Raw genomic sequence first — 27,038 nt, 5'->3', positions numbered from 1 at the left:
CTATTTTCATAACTATGAGACAGTTAATACAGTGGAAACACAAATATTCCATATTTTTCTATAAATATTCCATATATTTCTGTTTCTGCAAAACAGCAGTTAATGCAAATTAATATTTGTAATCTCTCTCTGTATTCTGATTTTAAAATGCACCTTTTCCAACTATGAAGACATTATATAAAGAACACACAAGGGTCTGAGAAAGGAATAATGCCACCTGTTTGGGGTGAGGACATGAATCTTCCCATTTCTCAGCATTTAGAAATTGAAGTCTGACCACTGAATTTCTATACTAGAGAACTGTCACTCATCTTCATTTGGACATTAAAAAAACCCCTACTGACTGCAGCTCAATTTTGCTCTTTTCTTGCTCCTCTTTTGTTACAAAACACATTACCTGCCACTGGACTTTTCTTATTTTGTTGATGACTAATGTATCCAGTCTTGTTATTATTTTATAGAGACTAAGCTCACCTTCCTTAAATATCTTCTCTGGCATTTGATAAAGGATATTCCTCCCTCTTCTAATAAAAGCTTACAGTCTAACTTTCATCTTATGGTAGGCATAAGCAGTTTCTTTCTGGATTAGCTCAACCAACTTTGAAACCTGTGCTAAATGAAATAAAATACCCTTATTCTATAAGAAGAGTGCCACTACCTTGTTGAAAAGCCATGTCACTGTAGCTAAAAAAGCAGAGACTTGATGCTTAAATCTACAGCAAATTCTCAGCAGATAAAGTTGTGTTTTAGATAAGGAACTAAAAGAAAAAAAAAGAAAGGACAGAAGTACTTCCCCATGTTATAAGCTGTTTAGAAAATAAACACACTTCTAAAATAGCTAACTATTGTTACAGCATAGCATTCAGGCACTGGAATGTAAATGGCCACATGAGTGCCTATAAACTCATAAAGACATCGCTGGTTAAAGCTGAAAAATCTTTGATTCTTTCTCAAGTGTGCAAATTTAATGATATCATTTCCACCAGGTTCTCCCTTAAAATGCTCCAGTGTGTTCTTTATGTAGTGCAGTGAGCCCCTGGTGAGAAGTCTGCTGCCCACCAGCTTCACACTTGTCAAAATAATTTAGTGCCCTGAACAGTTTCAGGAACAGAATGGGAAACACAGGGAAATCCCAGTAATTTTTATAGGTGAATTTAAGTTTTGAGGAGGACATATCTGCTGATATGATGGAAGTTCCACTTTTATCTCAATACCTTATCATCAGCTGAAAAGCACATAATCAAATGAATACTGGTGAAAACAAACTGAATAGGACATTTATACTCTTTCCTCTCTCCTCTCTCCTTCCCTGCTGTAAAGCTTACGGAAGGGTATAGAGCTACATCCTACAGGATATATCCAAAAGAATGTAACCCTCTATTATAACTAAGGATATAACCTCTCTGTAACCCATCAAAAGATGCCCTACCCTCATCTTTTAACTACATATATGAAGGGATAACTCCAGAGCTCACCTCACATACACTCATGCCAGAAAAAGGGTGGAGACTGAGATACCCTCACCACCACCCAAGGGGCTGCACACACAGGAATTCTCTGCTTCAATCAATTTAGCAGGATGGAGAAAGGCAATGTTACATTTCATGGATCCTGCTCTAACATATTTTTTAAAACAATTCTTTCTCACCTGCCCCAACAGTAGCACAAAGGAAAGGCTCCCAGCCTAAAAAAAATGGACTCCCTGCTTTTACTCCAGTCCTTAAAAGATAGGACCCAGACTGGCTGGTCAGAAAAGGATCTGGACATGGCAACAGAACAATTCCATGATACAACAGAGGTCATAATTAACCATAGCTAAGAAACATAGATTCAAAAAGAATTTTACAATAGTACAAAATACTCTGAGAAGAAATATTTTTAGAAGGAGGGAAGATATTTCAAAAGGGAACCCTGAAATACCCAGGCAGAGAGCAGGGAATACATCCAACACACACCCTCCCAAGATGCCAAGAGAACTCACGTTTAGATTGGCATCAATGATGTTCTCAAGCTATATGAGTATTGTAGGAACTTACTGCTGGCCTTATTGCTGACTTTTTGTCTGCATAGAAATTGATTAAAAGGAGGCTAGAGCAGCCTAGCTTTCCAAGATGCTGTACAAAAAATAAAGCAGTACTCAGAATAAAAAGAAGCAAGGTTGGCAATTGAAATAAATATAATGCTGCACAAACTCCCTTGCATTTATGAATCAGTGTTGGGGGGTGCTTTTGAATTTTGCTGTCATTGCTTTTGAACATATGCATTGAAATGTATGCCAACTCAATTTATTATTTTAAGAAGTTAAGATATTTTGTGCAGTTGCAAAACCCAGTATGCAATTATCTGTTAATATGCTTCTATTAAAACTCCCTTCAGTACTCAAAAGGGGCTTACAAAAAAAGAGGGAGGGTGGCTTTTTACACTGCCAGATAGCAATAAGACAAGGGGGAACAGTTTTAAAACAAAACAGGAGAGACTTAGTTTAGATGTTGGAAAGAAGTTCTCTGCTGAGAGGGTGGTGAGGTACTGGAACAAATTGCCCAGAAAGGTTGTGGGTGCCCCATTCCTGGCAGTGTTCAAGACCATGCTGCATGGGGTTCTGAGCAAACTGATCCTGTGTAAGGTGCCCATTGCAGGGGGTTGAAATGAGATGATCTTTATGATAATTTTAAACTCAAACCATTTGTTGACCCTATAATGATTAATGTTTGGGATCTGAAATTTATGACTAATTTATTTTTCCAGCCATGTATTCTGGTTGCTTACTGAGCCTGAGACAAAAGACTTAAATTAAATAAAATCAGATTATTCCTCAGAATTTCTCTTCTTATAAAACAAAACTTTATATATAAGGAATATAATACAACCAAAACCTTTGCAGAGAATAAGCAAACAAAAACCATTATTTTACATCTAATCTGTGACTTCTAGGCACATCAAGAAGACTTGCTTATTTTTCTTACTGCTGGGTAGAAATATTCTCAGTCCTTATCACTGAAAATATTGCATGAAGCTACTAATTTTGCTTCAAGATAACAATTACATAACGAACAACAACAAAAGATTGCTGATGTTTTAGCTTTAAATATAAAATAGTATAGGAAAATATCTCTGAAGATAATGAAATAGAATGTATATTTAAAGAAAAGTTATTCAAGGAAAACAACAGTTCAGCAATTTGAAAGACAAAAAAGGTTTCATACTCTTTTTTTCTGTTTGCTGGTAGTATTCCCACAGAGCAAAAAATAAACTCCAAATTTTAAGTAAACAGTTTAAATTTTCTTACATGAAAAGAGTCACCTAGAACAGTTGACAACGCTGAGCAACAGAAAAGTTAATTTTCCAGAAGCAAATATGAGGCTTTTTGGTATTTGTATTTAGGCCAATTTATCCTTTGGCTAGAAGAAAATTCAAGCCAAAAATTTCAAGGACATATCCCGGAACATAAGCCAAGATCAAATCCACCTTTAGATCCATAGACATATGAACAAGTCTGCATTGCCTACTGTAATTGACACTGGACAAATTGCTGGGCCACATTTACACATTGCAATGCATTTATGCAAAATAGCCTTAGCTATTCCCAGAAGCAAGAGGAACTCAATCAAGTGTCCATATCCATGAACCAAGAGCAGTTTTAGACTTCAAGAAATTGTTCTGACAAATTAGGTAATAATCATGTATCACTTACATTTGCCAAAGTAATTTTTAAAAAATCAACTAATTAAACAATGCACTCCTAAATCTGCAAACAGATAAAGCATCATATTTCAGACAAATCAAAGTATACAGAAATTGGTGGGTTGGGTCAAATTCAGTATTGCTGCTAAGAACTCAATATGACATATGTGAAGTTCACTCTTCCTATCCAGAAAAATACTCTAGGACCAAGAATGAAAATATTTATCTTAGTAGCAAAGTCTAAAGTAGGAAATAAATAGCAGGAAAGCAGCCACCAGGCAAGGCTCCGTGCTGAAAATGTCACCTCTATCTCAGTAATAGATCAACATAAGGAATTACTCCAGTGTGCAGCGGCTGATTCCTGCTATGTGCCAATACCAGCTTATCCAACATCTACTTTTGAAAAAACAGCATGAAAAATGAAGGCCCCAGAGAGTGTACAATGCCCACACAAATCCCCAGCTACCTTCTGGAATGGGACAGACACACCATACCTTAAAATTCCCTGCAAGTAGGAGCAAAACCATTCCAGTGCAAAGTATGTTGGAGAAATCACATCTTCCTACACTTTAACAAGTTATATATAGTTTAGACTTTTACCTAAACAATGCCTGGAACATTTTTCAAAATGTGAACCTTTTAATCCAGGAAAAAACCCCAAATAATCCGGGCTCAATGAACAAAGTGCCTATTAAAGTGGATCCTTTGCAAACCCAACAAGTATCTTGAAATACTTCTAATGGCACAAGGATGAGCCAGTCCCTCTTCTAGTCAAGATGAGAGGAGGTGGTCATTAATATACCAGAAAAGAGAAAAAACTGGAAGACTGTAGAACTCTTATGAAAGTCATAGCTGTTTTTTAATAATTACAATTAAATTTTAGTTTGAAGAAGGTTTAAACATTTGAGCCGAGAAGCATCATAAATTATCTGCAGCAAATGCTGAAATACAGTATTTTTTTCCCTCTGAAATGTGGCATAATTTTCTACAGATCCACCTGGTGCTGCATCCATAGCAATATGGTCAGCAGGTTATTACTCTGGCCTTGACACATGCAAATGCAATTGCTACCAGGAACTTCAGGACAGTGATTTCAAATTCAAGATATATGGAACTGAGGATTTTCACAATGCTAACCTTTAGAAAAGCATAATTTTATGGGATGCAAGCTGAGTTTCAAACTTTTCCTTTCCCAAGTTAGTATGTTTTTACTCCAGTTATTTACTTGTGGTCCCTGTCTGATTTTGTGTCTGTCCCAGCATTAAGAAATTGTTATTTTGGAGACAAATTAGTGTGAACTCTAAAATTTGATGTGTTAACATCCATTACCCAATTTTGCCCTTATAGAATTCCTGTACATGTAGAATTAAACAAGGTTTAGAACTGGTACTTCCTTTCTGCCCACAGTTTTCATCTGTACCATTAAGCACCTTTAAGTAGTTGGGCTACACTAACTAGAAGTCAGTGAGAGGCATAACAAGTTCACTCAACTGAACCACACAATCTGGATACAGGTTTTCATCCTGAAATACTCCCTTTCTTGTCACTGCTAGAAGATAATTGATTGCTGTTTCCCAACCATTTCCAGCAATGCTAGAATCCAAAGAGACTGTCATGTTACACAAACACCAAATCAGTTACTACAGGCTCTGAAAAAGTCACCTGGAATTAAAAAAAACCAAACCAAAACCCCCAAAACAAACCATGTAAGCACAGAACACAGAAGAATCCAGAAGCATTGCTTTAATGACATAAAGATGATTAAGCAGTAAGATTTTTAGCTGATCCTGTAAAGAGTATGTATGAAGATCACCTTCAAAGAAACGTCAAGTCTGTACTCAAATTTCAGATCAGAGCAGCAGGAAACATAGTATATTTAGGAAGACTTGTAGTGAGCAACAAAACCTTATGTCTTCAGCTCTGTGTTGTGAAGATAATTAAATCCCACAACAATCTACACAATGGAGGCATGGCATTCAGATCAGAAATTTTTTTTCCCTTTAAACAACAAACTCCTTTAGGTGATATAGGAAGATCCAAAAGACCCTTGTTTTGCAAAGACAATCCTTCAAACATATTATAAACCTACTCAGGTATCTTGCACAGATAGTTACAGTTTCTCTCATTACTTATACTTAAAAAAAGGAAAATTTGTCCTTTTCAGAATGCAGTAACCATAAAGCTGCTAACAGCTCCCATCCCAACGTTGCTGATCAGCATAGCTCTAAAAAAGCAGCAGAGAAGGTGTTCACTGAAGCTCTGAAAAGAAAGGACAGCAAACATGACCTCCTCATTGCAGGCACAAGCTTAAAGGGAAAAGTTTCATGGGTCCCATAATAACATACATTTGCATTAAAACCAAGATAAAAGACATTAACAGATGTTAAAATCAGACAAAGAAAATGTCACAGTTCATTCTGACCTGGACAAAATTGGCCACAAGACTTCACCACAAGATCCTGTAACAAAAATACTATGAAAAAAAATCTAACTTTTCGCTGAGATACACTGAATCTTTCAGAAAAATGCTCAAAGATCATGGGAGAGAGAAAAATTATTTCTTCCTTGTAAATGCCAAAAGGGACTCTTGGATTGACTTAATATTAAGGGTCACATACTGTGGCTATCCATCCCGTCCATAACTTGATAAAATTTCAAACATGTCTATAAAATTTCGTGACAATATTACCTTGTCTTTTTGAAGTTCAATGCAAATAAAGGCATGATTTTAAAATTTAAAATTTGCTAAAACAATGCAAAAAGTTGTACAGACTTTCAGTTTGCAAAGAATTAATTATAACTTAATGTGAGTCAATTGAGTTTTGTAATGAATGGCAGTTAGCCCCTTAAGACAGAACAACTATCTAAATGGTGTTTTGAACTAGCTGAACAACCCTATTTTAAACTGCATTTCAGATAAATGATACCAATGATGTTGTACATGACAAAGCCAGGAGAAGACATTTTCTTGAGGGAGGGATGGATGAGAAAGCAAAAAAGAAAGGACAAGAGATACAAGGGTAATGAAATAAGAGAAAGTAAAATATACTAAGCTACATGGCATAAGAGGCATGTGAGAAGTTGAATAATGATGCTAAAAGACAACACTGGAAAAGAATTACTATAATCTACCAAGTAGTATAGGATGAAGTAAAAGAAGATTTATGAAAATTACAGTTCTTAGTGTATTAAAAAGTTTATAACTAAAAATGGCACCAAGTAAAACTGTGAACACTATTTCAACTGGATTAAGGACACTGTGTCAGTGGCATAAATACATCTACATCAGTTAGTTGTTGATAAATAGACTTTGCCTTATGAAGAGAGATAACTTTATAAAATTTGTATCTTTTCAAACACTGGAATTCACCTGGTAAATTAGCATGTGTTCTAGGAAGTAAGCTATCAGAAAAAAAAAATACAGAACTAAATATACACATCAAAAATCTGCAGTTCAAAGACACTTTCTCTAAAATCTGCCAGCTGAACACTCAAAACATGATTTGTAAGATAAAAATAGTTATGTTATTCTTTTCATGAAACCTATTTCTAGCATCATTGTAAGAACCTTATCCCGAATGCAACTGCAAAAAGACTTGTATCAGGTTCAAACAATTTTTTCCCTGTAAAACGTGTCCCAAATTACTTCAAAGTGCAAGAAATGCAAGAAAATGATGACTTCAGAAAGAAAAAAAAATGCAGAAAAACATTTTAGAGAAATTATAAACTAATTTTAAAATCAATGCATTGCTCATCTGTGACAGCTACTAGAATCATACCAAAAGTCATTAAAACCTTTACACATTATTAAAGCATTCTACATACATAACCACATAAAATACAGACTACAAGAAAAAAGTAATTCAGAAACATTTTGGAAAGCATACATGCACTGCCTATTGTTCAGAAGATTGGTAAGTCACTGGCTTTCTGCACATAAAAATGTGTGAATTCAAAATCTTTCCTCCTGAGACTACACTTCAGTTCCACCAGAAAGTTTTCAGCATTTCCTATCAAGGACATAAGGGTTTCATCTGAAAGCTTCAGATTAAACTGAGGACAAAGATTTCATAATTTTATGGCTAACTCTAGATACCTATTATTAGAAATTGAAATTTTGCCTCTTTCAAACTTCAAAAAGGGAAAGGGATAGTGTTCTTATTTCCAGGACAAAGAGAAAACCCTAACAAGGAGGCTAATATTTTACAAATATGTAAAATACATCACAAATTATTATTAAGGCTTTTTAGAGTTAATATAAACTGGTTAGTAGATAGAAAACAGGCATAGCAAAAGAAATTAATGATACAGAAAACACCTCTTTACAAGTGCACCTAAAATAGTCATACATTCATGAAGATGATTTCTACATTTCTTACCAGATTAGCTATATAAGAAAATGTTTTAATCTTGAAATTCATCATTCACCTGGAAATGGATTTATACATCATCCTGCATACAGTTGTAAACCTCTCCTCTGGCTTTTTTTTATCAGTCTATTTTAAGACATGACAACTCTATAAATATTACTACAAGAAATTTAAATTCTTTAAATGTTAAATGTTAAAAAAAGGAAATCCAACCAGTTAGTAATACTAATTTCACAGTGTGAAATGATCTATTCAGTCTGAAACCAAAGCAGTCAAAATGAAAGCGCCAAGGGAAAAAAAAAACTTATTTTTTAAAAGTGTTAAATCTGCAAAAGAGACAATCAGTTAAATATCAAACCTACAAGCTAATCTAAATTATTTCCTGCACATACTACTAATTTCAAAATGCCAGCTAACTGTTCAGCTTTCTTCTTCCTGCATATAATGGACACTAGAGACAATGATGTAAGAAGTCTCCTACAGACCAAAAGTTTTTCTAAGTTACTGTTACAAAGTCTCAAGTATGGAACCTCCTCAACTGATTTGTGTCTACTGTGTTAAAGAGGTAGGTGGGACTTCGCATCCATGCTCTTACTGCCATATAAAACATGCTTTGGAGAAAATCATTGAACTTCAAATTAAATACAAGAAGAATCTTAGGGCTTGCATACTAAGTATTTCCCATCATTCCAGCTGCAATATTTACAGTAGTGGCAGTCCTTTATACAGACACACCTAAACCAGGTAAAATTATACACACGACAGATGTATTTCACCAGATAAATTACCAGATAAAACTAATGCAGCTGAAGTACATCTTAAGACCACTTAAGTGTTGCCAGATTAAGTACTTGTACTGAAGTAAATAAATAAGTAATTTCAGATACATTTCTAGCAAGATTTCTGATAATGTCATGTCCTTAAACTAGTTTAACTTTCTTTCTCACCATATAAGCAAGCATATAAACTATCAAGTGTTTGCATTTAATTTCTAGCAGCAGAAGTAGAAAGTCTGCAAGAACTTAAGTGTAAAAGATACAATGCAATTAATATTAAAACAATCTTACCTTTATTAGGTTTGGATGACTTGTTCTTGTTAGGTTTAAAACAAGAGCCCCTTGATTTATCTTCTCTGTCCTTAATAAATTTCTGCACGTCATCCAAAGAAAGCTTTTGAAGGACAACTACAGGCTTAGCTCCTTTATTTAGATCTTCAACTAGCCCAATCTTCTCTACTTTGTCCTTATGTTCACCTCTAAATTCAGTTTTCCTTGACTCCTGAGTAACATTGCCATCTTTATCACGCTTGATTTTTGGAATGACAAAATGTTTCAATGCGCCAGATCTTGCCCCCAACAAATAACTGGGAAACTCTGCTTTATTGTCACCATGTGCTTTATTAGTATCTACTTTACTCTTATTACCATCTGTCCTTCGTTCATCCTTGCTGTTTGGTGACTTAAAACCAGGTTTATCAGGTCTTGATTTGCTAGAATCCCCTTTACCTTCCTGTTTAATACGAGGGCTGTCAGGCCTTGATTTCTGATCCCCAGAAGAAAACCTTGAATCACCAGACTCATGCCTATATTTCCTTTCAAATTTCTCAGGTTTTGAACCATCAGATTTAATACCATGCTTAGAATCATGTTCATTTTTGTTTGAGGATCTCAAATATTCAGGTCTTCTGATCTTGGATGGATCTCCTCTGTATCTCTCTGACTCCCCCCTGTCCTCAGATCTTGGTTTAAGGCTGTCATGGTCACGCCTCGGCGTATCAGAAACTGAACGCCCATCAGGCCTCAGTTTTGTTGGATCAGGTCGACTTTCAGGTTTCATCCTTGAAGGATCAGATTTCACATCTGGTTTGTGCCTAGATATTTCGATTTTCTTGTCTGACAAAGGTTTACTGGAGTCCCTCCTATTATCATGTTTGTGTTTAGGTGTTTCAGGCCTCCCTTCACTCTTCTGTTTTGGTGTTTCAGGTCTGCCTTCATTCTTCTGTTTCGGTGTTTCTGGCCTTTGCCGTATTTCCTGTTTGCCATTATTTTGTTTTCCCTCATTTTGTTTCATCTCCATTTGCCTGCTCTCATTTTGTTTCAATTCTGTCTGTCTGTTCTCATTTTGTTTCATTTCCATTTGTCTGCTTTCATGTTTCACTTCTAACTGCTTGCTCTCATTGTATTTACTTTCCAACCGTCTGCTCTCATTTTGCTGGAATTCCATTTGTCTGTTTTCATTTTGCGGGATATCTGTCTTTTGACTTTCAAAGTCTGACTTTTTCCTAAAAATTTCTGGATGGTTTTCAGGTTTAAATTTAAGAACTCCAACAGTGTCTTCTTGGGGAACACACATAAACCCGTCATTATACTGCTTAATTTCTTCAGGTTTTTTGATGGTGTCCAAATCCTGAGTTACTGTTGCCTGAGAGTCTGCTCTTCCTGCTTGCTGCAGATCAATACTAACCATCAGTGCTGGCCGTGCCCCATTTCCTGCAGAACCTGTCTCCTGAGAAGCTGTTCTATTTCCTCCAGTAGCACCTCCAGCCTCTGGTGGTTTGTTTTCTTGTTTTCGCTTCTTTAGAGGCTTATCTGCAAGTTAAAAGAGAAAAAAACCACAAATTATATATAAAAACTGATAAATGTTCAAGGAAGAATGTCATTCCCTTCCACTCTCATCATGAATTCTCCACAGCATGGACGTGCACACAAAATCCACTGAATTTAAAAGCAAGAATAGGACTTCTCTAACTAACACTTTTTCATGTATTCAGACTATCATCCATTGTCCGTTTCCCACAAATGCCAGCTACTCATTAAAAAAAACCCTCCCTCAAAACATATGAAATCAAAGGTCCTGTATAATTCCCAAGTGAACCACCTAATAAAGCAGCTGCAATGCATAAGGACCAAAAAAACCCATCCCATTAAAAAAACCCCCAAACTATTCAATTAGACTTGAGGCAGAAGTCTGAAAAGTCAATGTTAAGCTGCAGCTACACAACTAGTTTTTGAGGAACACTACTATAGAAGATATCTTCTGCAGATCCAACGTGCTTTATTACGCAAGTACTAAGCAAGGATCTGCACTGATATGATAGAGGTTTTCCCTACTTGGTTCAGTGGATCAGCTGGACTTCACACATATTTTAGTCAGGGAACACACAAACAATGAACAAAACTGAGGAAGTAACTATTCCACCCCTCCATGCTTCTCTTTGAAACAAAGCAGTAAACCAAGGGTTGGAGTCTCTACCTTAACACATGCATATTAGGTGGGGGACCACTAGACACTTAAAAACTTGAGTAATTTTCTCTTTGCAATCATAATGCTTTTTATAGATGAAACACAAAGTATAGTGATAATTTTCTGTCAAGAACCTGACTCTACAATAAGCCTTTCAGTTTACACTAAAAAACATTAGGAGCAGAATACAGAAAAATTAAGTCAACCACCTGTAATTTGGTAGAATTCATAGAAATGAGAAGCACATGGAAGTATCCAAAAGAGCATATTCTACCCATATAAAACTAAAACCCATTTATATTACCAACACAGAACTCTAAATTAAAAACAATTTCTGCCATGCAAACTAGATGCTCTACCTGCATTAAAGCTTATATTCACATTTCTCAACTACCACTGCATAATTTGTCAAAAAAAATTACTTTCTCTGTAATCAAGGAATATGATTGTGAGTCTAAGGAATTACTAAACATAGATCTATTGCCGAAATGCCTAGACCACAAATGCAAAGCATGAAAAATACTGTACTTTGTGCCTAGGTTTGTGGTGCTTTATCACCAGATGCAATGAACCAGCTCTCCTGCTCAGATCAGGTGAATGAACAGTAAGGAGGACGCAATCAAGAAACAGGGAAATAAATGTAAATGAAAAAACCCACACAGTCCTCTGAAACTGTAAACCAGAATCACAACATGTGAATTCTAATTTCTTGTAAAGTTTTAGAAGATTCTTATTTAGAAATACTTTGAAGGATCACCTCCAAAATTAAAATTAGGCCACAATAACATGGTCAATTCCAGTGATGTGAACAGGCTTTTTTCCCTATCATTTTCATCCTCAAATCTATTTGGATATCTCTAACTTTCTAAAGCTCAAAAATTTTGTACAAGATTTAATGGCTGGAAGACAGTAAAGATAGATACAATAAACTCCATGCAGAAACTGATCAACTGCAAACAAAGAATTTTGCAAAGCTCAACAGAAGCCTGTAGGAATGAATGCCAACTTTATGATAGACATGTGAGGCAAAATAAATTTTCCAAATCAAAGATGCAGCTTTTTAGCATGGAGATTTTTCCTTTTTCTGTGCTACAGCAACTGCTGGATTCATATGAGGACTTACATAGATGAATTTTGCTTCACTATGGATTAGAACAAATATACATACATCCACACACATTGTTACCTTACTTCTCAATTAAAACCCTTTACATTTTGAAATCTAAGTTCAGAAACTTGTATTCTTATGAGAAAGTTGGTCAACCTTATCATTTTAGTCCAGAAATGCCAGGCACACTGAAAAAGTTCTGAAAAGCTCTGATGGTGGATCTAACAGTAGTCTTTAAGACATTACTGTTATTCATTATCTGCCCCATTTCTTTAACTGAAGTTATCATCTGTAGCAGAAGGGAACACGCATTCATACTTCCACAACTACTGTCTAATGGATCACCATAAGACACTAGTGAAGGTGGTTAGCATTAACCTACCAGGCTGAGTGATTCAGCTTTAAGCAAGAAAATGCTTTCCTCGCTTATGCCTATTAGAGGAGCAGATGGCCACAAACTGTGATGCCTTAGACAGCTGTAGCTGGATCAACCAAAACTCACCTTTCAGAGCCCTCATGCTGAAGGCACCAAGAACAAACAACCAAAACAATTCAAGTAGGGCCAATTTTCTTGCTTGGACTTCTGTAAGTGACCAGGCTCAACATGCTGTTGCTCTTCATCATCCAAAATGTCAAATTGTAAGTTGAGAACACATAGGCAGATGATCACATCACAACTTGATACACATATTCCCTCTAAATACACAGCTCTTCTGATGCACATTCTTCATTTATCTTGAAATTAGAATACTGATGTTTTAATAATTTGACATCTTTCCTGAGAAGAAAGGGACACCTTCATAGTTTTATTTTCTTATATGGCAACGTGATTGCAGACGGAGTTACAGATCACCCACAGATGTCTTCTTATTTCCAGTACATCTTGAAAGTGAGCCTCAAAACTAGACTCAATCATTAGCCCTTTGTCTCCTGTGAGAATTCTGGATCTAGGACTAAAAAAGCTGTCCTAAGTATAAGAAAATATCCAGTTGAACTAGAGCAAAAAAGGTAGGATGCATACATAGTACCATTGCCTTCATAAAGCATAATGAATAAACTCCATTGAATAAGTACAAAAACTGTTTAAGTTGACATAATAGCTACAAAAATTTGAAAGCTGAAACATACCATTGGGTTCTGGGGGCTTCATAAAATCTTGACGTCACTTTCAGCTATACAAGAATTAGAATCAGTGAGGTGAGAGTAGTGAACCTCTAAAAAGAGATGTCTTCAGATCTTCTCTTTTACAGTTGAATATACGCAAGTTTGCATATAGCTTCTTCGTTAAGTCATGAGTCCCAAAATAAACAGATGAATTTTTACAATATCCATTGAAATATACTTCATATCCTTCAAGGCATCAGTATTCAAACTTCATTCCACAGACAGGAGTATTTTTCGTGGGAGAAAAATATTGGGATCTGGGATTTCACCAAAATATCAGACTAATGTCTTTCTTTGAAACCTTTCAGACCTAGATCTGAAACTTGTTGCAGTTACAAATATATTGGCTCACTATCTCTTTAGTCCAATAAAGTGTGGCCAGGATGTTTTTGCTTCTGTCTTTGTAACAGTTTTCATAGTAAAAGGAGTATGTATTAAGTTACAGAAGAGCTTTCTGACTATATTAATGATTAGGTATAATAGTTCGTTGTTTTCAGATTCTTTTCAAAACAATTATTCATTCATCCACCTTTCTCTGAGGTTGTAGATATACTCAAAATATACCTACATTTTCCCCAATTCCTTTAACAAATTTATGGTAGTTTGGAGAATGGTTTTTTGTATGAATCCTTTTGAGCTAGTAAATTCATAAGAATGTTCTCTAGCAAATTCATAAGAATGTTCTCTTTACCTTGCAACATGCTCACTAAAAGGCAGTACCTTGGAACTCAAAGCAAGATCATAAACTACAGTATACTAAAAAATAGTAGATCTATTCTATTAAATGAAATTATTCACTATGGCACAAGAAACAAAACATTACTGGAACCACAAGCTTGACATGGGAAAAAAAATCAGCTGGACTTCCAAGTGGTAATCTCCCACCAATCCTCTTATGAACAGTATTCCTGGAGAGGAGGTTATGGCCTTCACCTTTGGAAATATCTGCATATGAAAGTTATGAGTACTTTAAGATTTAGAATTTAATTAATTACTCTGGAATCTTTCTGCAAAGAACCACATTGCACTGAAATAACCACAGACATCATGAGATACATCTCTGCTGAAACTACAAGGTAATTGTGATTTGAAGACCATTCATCCTGAAAACAGATACGCTTGGAAGCTGAGGAAGTGTTAGAGGCAGCAGGTGGATGAGGAGAGCTCTATTATAAATGTATCTTTATTTTTTACTCACCCTGGAATCTTTCCAAAGCAACGATCAAGATACCATTAGCACTGAAACTGTCTATATTACTGCTTCCTTGCAAACCTGATGATTGCCTTAAATCCCAGAATAAGCTCTTTAAACAACTGAGTATAATTGGATGATACTCAGTTCTAGAACTGCTTGGTCTATCAAATTGAAAATGGGCCTTTTGTATCTATGAAAAGGTAACAAGTCTAAATAATAACCATGAGCATGGTTGCTAAGCTTCTTTTTAGAAGAATGGTAACACTTCCTTTTATTAATATTGTTTGGTATACTTATAAATAGACAAAACAGATAAATTTTTGCTTCCCCATTTTACACTCTGCAAGGGACTAAGTGGAAGACTTCATATTCAAAATGGTTATATGTGAATATTCTTCTCTTCGGGAGCACAAAAGAGATTGATCCTCTTATGTTGAATTCTAGATGAACCCTTTAAATGGTAATTGAAAGTATAAATTTTGTTTTTGTAAAGGATAACCTTTAAGAGTTTTACATCTTTAAACCTTTAACTCGTCTAATCTCTCATATCAGAGATTACTAGGGTATGCTTCTACTCATTTAAAATAGCACTTATTTAATTATATCACAAGTTAACAAATTTAACTCAAATATTCTAGTCCTGAGAGGTTATTACATATTGTCAAACCTCCTATTTTTTAACAACATCAGACACAAGTCAGACAGAGGCCAATTATAAGCTTATTTAAGCTAGCAAGCAAGATTAGAAATTTTCAACAGATGACACATAGCTAAATGTTCAAATAACAAACGTGTACTGTCAACTGTTTCCTTTTCTTATTTTTCTCAGATCTCTTTGAAGCTAAGTGCCCTTTCCTCCCCTACAGTGCACTGTAGACCGCAAGAATCTAATCTGTATACAAGGAAACTTTAAAATTACTTCAATGGTACCAATGGATAACCTATCAGTGGAGTTAGGACAAATATCCATTCTTTTCAGCTCCCTCATATACGCACAATTCGCAAGAGTTTGCTCCCATCTGACTTCCCCTCAAAGTCTCATGCCAAATGAAAAAAAGAATTGAACAACCAACAGAACCCTTCCCTTCAGCAAAGAGATTTCCACACTACTAGCTCTTCCCTTGAAGGAGAGATACAGCCAACACAGGGCAAAGATTTTATTCTCACTACTTCCTCCCTTACAGAAGAAATCAAGAAAGTAGAGTCATGAACCCTGTATAGGAAGCTTATAGAATGGTACATAATTCCAAAAATCTCTGAAGAGACCAGAGGACTTTCAGCTTCTGCAGTTCAAAGGAACAGACTGGGAAGACTCCGAACAGAAACATCTGCTACTTTTTAGTGACCTGTTAAAAGACTTCATCAAATTTCATCAAATTGACCAAAAAGGAAACCCCATCAGAACAATGTCTAAACTCACGCAGTTTAAAACACAAAAAGACTACAGTGATCCCTGACATGCCTTAAGGTGTAGTAGACTTCAACAAAATTAAGATTCTGAAGTTCTGATTGTTTTCTTAAATACACAATCAGCAGTAACACAATCATCATAGTGTCTTAGGAATTTTTCTACTTAAGGATGTCTAGTTGCTCACTATTCTCTGTCAATTATAGTAATACAAAGGAAATGCTACACCAGGAAACAACAAAAGAATTGAACTGCAGAAATGTACAATCAAATATCTACATTTCTTCAGAGATTGGAAACTCTAACTTAAGTTCCCTGAATTTAATATTGCTTTCACAAACCATATGACTTTAGTTTATTTATGAGATAGTTTTTTCAGCATAAACACTAGGCTTTACCCGTGTGATTTTGCACAAAATTACAGTTTTGTAAACTCAAAATATCTGATCAAAACCTCAAGTGCACTTAGTTTGAAACACCCAGTGTAGCATTCTACAAGGAAAATGCAACACACTAACACCAGAATGAAAACTCTTAAGCATCATGGCTAACATTATCTAATTGGATTTTAATTCAGTGGTATAGACACAAAACTTTAGAAATAAGCAGTGACTTTCCCTTCTCCCTTCCAGCTGTTGATTTTGTTCTGCCTTGTACTCAAAAATATCATCAATTAACTAGATTAACATTTATATTCCATGACAATGAAAAAGAAATATTGTGTCTTCTTAAGTTGATGTCACCATGAACTTAGTGACTGTGAACTACAGAAATACTGGGCTTAAGCTCTTAATAGGGTTTATTAACTACTCATGCCATTTCTTTACCAAGATTTAAATCCACTATAAAGAAATGTCTGTCCCAAAATGTAAGTCATTATTGGGTTACTGGTATCATAAATCCTCTCTTCCAACAGGTACAATAAAGGGTTACATTACACGCAATTTATATTGAATTTTCTAGTCTTAGTTTACAGTGTAGGCTGAAACAAAGAAGGTTTCTTGCTAAACTGCTACAATTTAGTTATCTTCTACACCTTCTTACAAGAGCAGTTTTCTGCACTACCATATGTAAAGCACAACCTGGTATAAATAGAGGAATTTTGATTTCATTTTACATATGAGCACAAATAAAAATGCTATTAAATTATATGATCCTACCTACCTATTTTTTTGAAAGAAAAATATTTTTCATTTGTAAAGTATATTAATCTCTATAAAAACTGCAAAAGGAAGTAACTTTTCACAGATAGGTATAAACATGGCAACATTTCATTGCAATTCCTCTAACAGAACAGGAATTTCTTCCCCTTACTTTTCTTAAAACATGTCTAAACACACACAAACACAAGATCTGTCTTTTACAGGACCTGGAGGCTGCAAAACTGTGTTTTCTTGGAAGAGCTATACAAGGTGCCAGCTTCATCCATTACATCACAACACAAAATGCAGACCTAATGAAAGCTTGTATACACAAAACACATGATACCTAAGTCTCACATTCTACTACACAGACACTCATTTATCTATCACACTCTATCTCCTCACCTTCTGGTATTAATGACTGTAATCTGCAAGATTACTATACAAATTACTACTTGTAGCTCCATTTTTAAGGAAATCAGCCCCCTACAACATATTTTTGTAAATGAATGCTAATATACTGGTTATAATTACACATTGTCACTTCGTTAATTAACTATATAAAATTAGACATAAACTATTCATTTTTAATAGTATTCTTCTATTAGTAGCCTATTTAGGGAATTTTATGGGGGAGACAGGTAATGGGGAGAAAGGGAGAGTAGCTGGGTAAGAGCTTAAAAGGTAAGAGAAAAAGGTTACTTACCTATAACTGTAGTTTTGAGAGTTTTGCTCCGGCAGATTCACACTCTTGGGATGTGTGTCTCTGCTGCTAAGGGCTTGGAACGAACCAAAAAAAGAAGGGCCCACAGCGGCATCCAAATGCCCCCTAACTGATCCAATTATTGGAAATAAAGTTATTACAGCTTCACTTCTTCCTAATTCAAAGAATCCACAATAAGATTCTGAAGAAGCGGGTAAAATGGATCCTCGGGGTAAAATATATAGGGAAAACACACATATACAAGTCGGTTTGTCTCATTAAAAAAAAATTTCTAACGCTTTTACGTTTAAAAAAATATTAGCCTCCTAATGAAATGGTTAATGATTTGATTACTCTTTCACAAATGTCAGAAAACAAACTTCTGCCTTTTACAAGCAAAACTCCTCAATCTGTTAAAACACCTGTATCATACAAAAGTATCTTTGAAGAAGTGCAAAACCTAACTACAGAGTCCTGCGTATGGAAGAGCTCAGATTAAAATGTAGCAAATCTGAGTAAAATAAAAAAGCGAAATCAATTTGCAAGAGAGTATCTGAAAGAAATGGTTTACTTTCTGGGATTTTATGCAGTTTTCAAGGTTATCTTCCCTTTTTTGTGTCATTGAAAGACTCTGAGCTCTTTTTAGCATTAGTCTGTTAAACATTTTTGTTTCCCAGTATTTGGAGGTTTTAGAAAAGCATGCAAGATCTTGATGTATAAACTTTGTATCTGCAAATAAATTCTGTAGCAGGTCTAAATCTTGAAAAAGAAGAAGAACTTAATGCAATATTCTAGGAAAGACTTAGTCTAAAAGTGACTAACTTTGAACTACTTAACTACATACAAAAATAAATAACTTGTACCTGAACAGTGGCAAAGTACAAGTTAATTCAAAGAACTGAGGTTACCAAAATGAAAATTCTCCCTCAACATTCCCATCTTGCAAAAGAAAAAAAGTTGCCTGAGAACAACAGAAATTCCTAGGACAATTTCTAAAACTTCACAGGATTTCCTGCAGTTTCTTGGAGTAGTCAACTTCAGAATGTGAAAAAAGCACAATTTCAGTAAAGGGAACAAAACTGGTTATGAATATAGACGTCTAGTTGTTTCAAAAGCCTTCAACTGCACCAAGTAGTAGAGGAAGTGTGACTAATGTCAGTAGTTAGAAGAGAAGAAAGTGTGAATTAAGTTTCACTACCTTTCTGAAGAAATTATATCATCAAAATATCACAATGTAACTAGAGCAGAGGATGGTTTACCTGTCAATCGTTATGGAAAAAGTCAATCCACTTCCCTAAAATCTCTTTTGAATCACTTTTTTTCCAACTCAGATAATCTGAGTCTTGATAAATAACAGCTAGATCTATCTGCAATACTACACATTCTTTCAAAAGAGAAGATATGATCTAGTATTGATTAACATATTTTATCTGATAAGGGTATAGACGCCATTGTGAGGGGAGCAATGGAAACTGAAGACCTGAGTTATGCCATGTTCCATGGACTATTTAGCAGTACTGAAGCTATTAAATATAAGAAATGTATTAGAATGTAACTTTTGGTGCCAAATGCCTAGATCTTCAAAATCTCCTTTTACTAACAGATACAGAAAAATTACTTGTTAAATTAATCAATAGAGAGACTTTCTTGAGGATAAAGTAGAAAGAAGAGATGAACTTCAGCCCTTCCACACAGAGGACAAGGATGAAACCAACTTGTTAAACTTTGCACCTCTCTATCATGATATATGAAGAGGACACACTCCACTTAACCCAAGAGCTAAGCAGCCAAAAAGGAAAGAATGATAAAAACATAGCTACAAAAAGCTCGGATATGAGGAAGGAAGTCTGTATTATAAAGTTGCTCCTTACGCACATCTGACATACAGTAGCTCAAATTTGTCAGATTCTGAATTAGTGATTTTTGCATAAAGATTCCTTTTCATAAAGCAAAAGCATGAAAACCAGATTTCAAAAAGATAAACTGCTTTTCAAAGAAGAAGGTGCTTCTGCAAAACCCTGTGTTAGTTCCTCTTCTGAAACTCAGACTGCTTTCCACTTTGAGAGACTTTGTTTGGTGGAAGCTAAACATTTTACACAGCTTTTTTAGAAACAATGATTTGTTACAGAAAGTAATATAAGTACCACAAGGCTCCAATCCCCATTTACCACCAGTACCAAATATAATAAAAGGACCTCAGCATTCAAAAAAACCCCCCAGATCTCACATTGCCTTAGACAAGGTGTATAATTTTTAGCAAGAATGTTCCCCCCAAAATCTCAGCTGCTTCTCTGAAATAAACTCTTCCACACTACTGACTATTAGACTCAGAAGAACATGTACTGTGCAACCAAACCCTCACTGTTAAAAAGAAAGCATTTGAAAATCTGTGATGGAGTATAGAATTGTGGAAAATTCATGTCTAAAATAAAGGACAGAAGAGACCACTAATCCACTATCAAAACTTGTGAGTACCAGTTTACTGAACGTAATTTATGGAAACCAGTGTGAGTATACATAGAAAACACAGTATGGCTGTAATATGCATTCCCATGCCTCTGTTACAAAAGCAGCAAAGACGCTTTCATGCATGTTTTAGTATGCGCTAGCATTTTGAGTAATTTCTCTAAAGGGGTGCTTGCTATTGCAAAGCATCAGCTGGCTATAGGCACTCTCACTCTAATTAGATCGAGCACTTGCTACATCCACACTCTCTACCTGACATAATGTGATCTGAAGTTACAGTACATGTACAAGAAGGCACAAATGCCAGGCTTTTGTCTAAATACACTATTAGCTTTGCAGAAATGAGTTCCATATTTAGAAGTTATTGAATATGTTTCTAACAGACATATTCCTACAGGAACAATAGAAGATGCTTCCTCTTGCAGCCTCACAAAACCAAACAGCTCTAACTAGAGCAATCCCAGAGTGTATCAGATTCTAGACATAGCACAAATTTAGAAGCAATGGCAAAATCATTACCAAAAAAATAAAAACTGTATTTCTCCAAGGTAACATCTTCAGGAAATCTGTTCCAAGACTGCTAAAAATCTTTCTACAAAATACTATGCAGTTATGGCTGAAACCTCAAGAGCCAGAGTGAAAAAGTGAAAAGCGCTGCTGACTATCATAGGGGCAATTTAGTGCAAGTGAATAAATAGTGATAATCTGCCCCAGTATAGGACAGCAACTCGTGTATCTGATTTGTAGCAATTGTAGGTATTCAGGGAGATCTGAGACCAAGCAGAGGATGCAAGTAAGGGGAACTATAAGGTCAGAATCTGTATTTGGGAAGATGGTTATTGACCAGCGGTGAACAGGAAAGGTCACAGTCTATAAAAATCACTCCTTTCCCCGAAGAAACAAACAAATCACGGCTATGATCTTCGATGTGTAATTATCATAAACAAACTTTACAACTAATGGTCAACATATCCTGAAAGCCAAAACAAAACAGAAAATGTATTTTTAGTTTTGATCAAAGTGTTTGAAAGTTGCTTCTCAGGCAAAACATGGTACAGATTCCATTTTAAATGTGTGGACATAAATGTAGCTTTTGAACTATTAGGCCACAAACCACAAGCTCTCCAACAATAAATTTAAAATTAATGGAAGAGATTTAAGCAAATAAACAAATTCCCATCTCATTAAATCAAAGACAGTAGAGATCAGTAGAGATCTCTTTTGAGGCGAGCACACCTCTTCTCCTTATATTCATAAATACTTTTTGCTCAAAAGGTTTAATTACCAAATAAGAAAAATCTTAGAAGTTAAACCTTTTAGTATTGCAACCTGCAACCATGTTTACACACACACAGAAGTTAAACCTTTTAGTATTGCAACCTGCAACCATGTTTACACACACACACACACACACACACACACACACACACAAATACACACAAATTCTCTCTTCCTTTCACCACTTAGGCATCACTAAAAATAGTGAAAAACCACTTTGAATAGGGAGAAAATTTGCACCCCTTCTGCTGTTAAAGACCCAAACTGTGTGTAAATTCATTCCATGGAAGTATGTCTACATGGGCCATTTTCACCTATGAACTTCCAAAATCAGAAATTTCACCATTTTCCATTCTGCAAGACTTTACTTGACTGTATCTAGTAAATTAGGATTATGCTACAAAACATTTTTTTTCTCAGAAGTTTAACATGGTGCAGAGGAAGATTCTGAAAAATATTTATGGTAAATTATTACTATCTAATTCATAAACCACATCTGAAACCGAAGACCTTCAAACCAGTTAACAACAGAAAAAGAAAGAGAAATACAAAAAAAAATTGATAGATTCAATTAAATACATTAAGACAAGTGCACCTACTGAAATAAAGATAAAACATTTCAGAGGCCCACCTGGTTCTGTGCTACAGATCATAAAGATATATAGTAGTTCTCTAAAGTTTCTAATGCCTACATAATAATTAAAATCTAGTTGAACAAACATTATTAACAATATAATTGTATATATTACCCAATCATTACACTACCTTCAAAAGAACAGAACAGATGTGATTTTACTCTAACAGCTCCTTCACATTAAATCCAAATGGGATATGAACAGAAATGGGATAAAACCCATTCCTGCATTTTCTGCATTTTCTTAAATTTTCCTGCATTTTCTTAAATTAAGCAACATGGATTAATAATACAGCTGTCAGAACTTACTATGAATTTTGATTTATGGTACTGCTGGGATTTTAGAAACTATAAACAATATTAACTGTACTTCATTCAGTCTCATGGTTAAAAGTAAGAGTATTTGAAAAGAATTTAGAAACATAAGAATTTCATTTTCCATCCATTAAGACCCCAAATAAAGAATATCAGATATTCAAATATGCATATATGAAAGATTACAGTTCATTGTTGGAAGGGAATGGAGATGAATGTCATAGAAGAACCTACGCTGCGTAAACAGAATTGAACTATGTGACAATGACAGGAAGTTTTTTTTAATATATATATATATGGGGTTTATATGCATATATATATATTTATATAATATATAGTGTATATACACACACACAATCCTTTTACCTTTATCTTGCACTTCTTTTGAAAATCGCTCCCTTTCAATAGCTGATTCACGTTCTATCCGCTCAATTTCAGCCAATGCATCCAATTCTACTTCATCATATGACGTTATAGCTCCTTGTTGCGAAACCTGTTGCTGTGTCTGTACCACAGGAGTTTGAGGTTGTTTTGCAGCAACTGAAGTGTTCTGTTGTAAAACAGGCACTTGTTGTGCCTGAAGGAAAGCTGTCTGTTCATGCTGCGGCAAACACTGAGCAGCGTTTAGTGGGCGGTTAACATCCTGTGGAGTAACGGGTGTTTTAGAAGTCTGTCCTGGGTACTGCACATTAAAAGGAATATCACCCTCTGACACACTGCTGTTTTCCAAACCAGAAAGCATATCATCCTGCTGGTCCATATCCGAAGATCTTACACGAGACAGTCTTAATGTTAGCTTAGTGGAGTCCTTGGAAGGAGAGCTAATGATATCATACATTGCAGCTTTTTCAGTCTGGTCTTTTTCATCCTTGCCTAACTTCATTTTCTTTTGTTTCTTTTGCTTTCTTTCTGGAGAATCTAACAATATGTCTGGGGGAACATCTCTAGGTGATGAATAAGGTGGAGGCTGAGATTGTTGGATTAAAGGTTGTCTTGATCCTAGAATAATAATTCAGAAAAACTGAACAGTTATGTTGTTTCATGTTTATATAAAAACACACTAAATATAACCTGCATACTTTTAATGTGTATCTCTACATATAATTGTGTTCACAAAAGGTCTAAATAAGATTGGTAGGAAGCACATCATTGCCAGATCAAGATGCAATCTAGATAGTTGCAGTGTATTTCCTAGGAATTTTAGCTATCCACTGCAAGTAGAGAAGGGATCATTTCAGAGAAGACGGAACAAAAAAAACCCACCACCAAAAAAGAATAAATAAAAATAGTACTAAGATTCAGCATATTAGCTATTAGAAAATGATCAACAAAAGCAAGTTGATGGCAGAAAAAAGGAAAGATCAAAAAGATTCTTATTAAGGTCCAGTGACGAAGATTTAATGATCAGTATATAAGCACTACCCATTTCAGCCACGCATTTTTAATTTAAAGAAAAACAAAAGCAAAACCAAAACATACACAACCTCCTTAACTTGGATTCTGACAGTTATTTTAATTTTTTAAAATTTTCTTTTTTTTTAAATTTTATTTTAGGTAAATTTATTACAATCTCCCCCACTCATTACTATCTAGGAAACACTAATTATCTAAAGGCATCTTTCTAACATTCCCTGCTTTATCTTCCCTCCTTTTTTGTTTGATGTATGAAATTTTGCTTCTATATGCACTCTTTCCAGGATTTAAGGATATCTACAGAAATTTTAGAGAGGAACCTTCTAATTAAATAATCTCTCCAATTAATTACATTTGAAGTTCTAATTCCTCTAATGAATCTGCTTCCTGTAACTGTTAGCCTACAAAAAAAGTCTGAAATACAGAGAAGCTTTTCAACCTCTCCCAATTATAATTTTGAGCTATAGTTCTGGCTTAGAAGGGAATACTGTGCAAGGTGGGGAACACACACACAGACTCCTCTTCTTAAAGCAACCATTCAGATTCCATTCATCTATTGAGGAATACTGATCTTCAGAAAGCAGTGACTGATATTACTATTAGTCATTCTGGTCAGGTCATCATAGGTCAGCACTTTTAACAACAAGCAAAAGTTAAGTGGAATACAGGTCCTGTGTGCTTCATTCAAGAAACACCACTAAACAAGAAAGCAGCTTTATTCCGCAGCTTAAATTTCTACCCAATATCTTTGGAAATGTTAAAAATCATTAAGCAATGTACCAAACAGTAGATGAAAAAACAGAATGGTTATCTCTGTCGAAGCTTCAATTTACATGAAAAGTGTGGTTTTACAGATGGCCTCTTTGCACAGACTGCTATACTTTTGTCTCCCTAGAGCATTCTGTGAGAGTGACACAACTTCATGGCTCATCTTAAGGGTTTATCTTAATCCTTCTTAGCCCTTAGCAACAAATCCATATTCTGCCAATAACATCCACAAAGATGGGAAGCGCTGTTTTGACTCATCCCAATTTTCAAAACAGTTCTACTACTCTACTTCCCTTCCTCAAATGAGATACCACACTCAACCACCAGTACCAAAGTTCTCACTACACCCTAATATTTCTTCCTTGCTTTTCAACAGATTCCGATTCTTGTTATGCTCCTCCCCACAACTACCATTTCATTGGGTAATTTGAAATATTAAATGCAATGTGTAGCAGGAATCCTTAGCTCCTAATTTTTTTTATGATAATGACTAACTCTCAGGAAGCTGCAGGATATTTCTACAAATAGTAGCGGCAACTCAGAACTTTTCAAAGAGATATTACAGACATCTAATCTTGATTTTTCTTTTATATGAATAATTTTAAAGTTGCAACAATGGAACACATACTATTTTTCAGTTACACATCTAAACACAGGGGACAGATTTTATTCTCCCTTGTCCTAACCTTCTAGAAAAATATGACAATATCTGATTTGGTATTATTTGGCATTTCTCATGTTGAAAAGTAAGAATGCAGCAACAGATAAAGTGGTTCTTTTTATCTTTGAATAGACTTGAGGAGGCCAGAAGGATTTCACTGCATTCCATTGAACAGTCTTAGAATCCAATAAATGAAGAAACAAAAGTAAAGTTTTGCCTCTCCTAGGCAGCACTACGAATAAGTATTTGAAAATGTCTTCCTCCTAAAAGAAATTCTTGAAACGTTTTGATTGTAAGGCCTATAAGCCTGCATTTTAAAATAACTTGTTCCAGCAATAACTTCACACATTTCTGAGATGTTTAATGATGGCTAAACCTCTGACAACAAGGAGGCTCAGAAGCTACAATGCCTATGTATGGAGGTGAAAAGAAACTGAAAAATATGAAGCATTCTTGAACAGTTTCACCATACCACAAACCTTAGCAGTTTTGAACAGGTATCACACAAAGGACACACAGCACATTCTGAGACTTCAAACAAAAGCCAGCAGAGTACCCAGGTGGCCAAGAAGGTCAAAGGCACCTGGCCTGTATCAGCAATAGTGCAGCCAGCAGGACCAGGGCAGCAATTACTCCCCTGTACTTGGCACTGGTGAAGACACATCTTGAATGCTTTGTTAAGTTCTGGACCCCTCACTACAAGAAGGACACTGAGGTGCTGCAGCATGACCAGAGAAGGGGCAGAGAGCTGGAGCACAAGTCCAGCAAGGAATGGCTGAGGGAGCTAGGGGTCTTTATTCTGGAGAAAAGGAGGTTCAGGGAGACCTTATTGCTCTCTACAACCACCTGAAAGGATGTTGTGGCCAGGTGGGGATCAGCCTATTCTTCCAACCAACTAGAAGAAACAGCCTCAAACGCACTAGAGGAGGTTCAGGTTGGACCTCACGAAGAATTTCTTCACTGGAAGGATAGGTAGGCATTGGAATGGGCTGATCAGGGAGGTGGACAGCCACCATTTCTGGAGGTGTTCAAGAAATTACTGGACATGGCATGTGGTGCTAGGGTTTAGTTGACATGACGTTTTTTCTTTGAAGGTTGGAACAGATGATTTTGGACATCTTTTCAACCCATGAAAATTCTATTCTATGAAATTTCAATTCCATGAAAACTATACCCATTATACAGAGGGAGTTTTGTATATTAATGGTGGACTCACTCTGGAGTATTTGCTATGGGAGAAGTCTTGGGCCATTATATGTCTGAGAATAAGTATCTTTACCAAGACTAGATAAGAGGAAAAAAACCCCAAAAACTTAAAGAATACAGAGACAGTAATAATGAGTTTGCTGAACCAGTTGAGATTCCAAGATTGAGAAGGTTTGTTCTACAAAATGCTGCCAATGGATTAAATAATATACAAATCTTCAGAAACTATCTTTAGGAAATAAACAAATCTCTTATTTTAGAACAGAGAAATATTTAGACATCT

The 27,038-nt window shown here is 35.4% G+C and overlaps 1 protein-coding gene across 7 annotated transcripts in view; it reads right to left on the bottom strand.

Moving 5' to 3' along the window:
* The window catches only part of NIPBL (NIPBL cohesin loading factor), a 151,909-nt gene that overhangs the window by 47,938 nt on the left and 76,933 nt on the right, over positions 1–27,038 (bottom strand). For 5 of the 7 annotated variants that reach the window (XM_084225499.1, XM_084225500.1, XM_084225502.1 and 2 more), the window contains 2 exons: positions 23,074–23,706; positions 9,119–10,639 (listed from right to left, as the gene is read on the bottom strand). In XM_084225499.1, the coding sequence (XP_084081625.1) occupies positions 9,119–10,639; positions 23,074–23,706 (2,154 nt within the window). The remainder of the gene's footprint in view (positions 1–9,118; positions 10,640–23,073; positions 23,707–27,038) is intronic. The other 2 variants (XM_084225505.1, XM_084225504.1) reach the window with 2 other exon arrangements.

Source organism: Fringilla coelebs (assembly GCF_963513975.1).
Source record: "Fringilla coelebs genome assembly, chromosome: Z".
NCBI classification, from domain to species: domain Eukaryota; kingdom Metazoa; phylum Chordata; class Aves; order Passeriformes; family Fringillidae; genus Fringilla; species Fringilla coelebs.
Note: the sequence above shows the minus strand (reverse complement) of the source record. Positions and strands in the feature narration are given on the sequence as shown.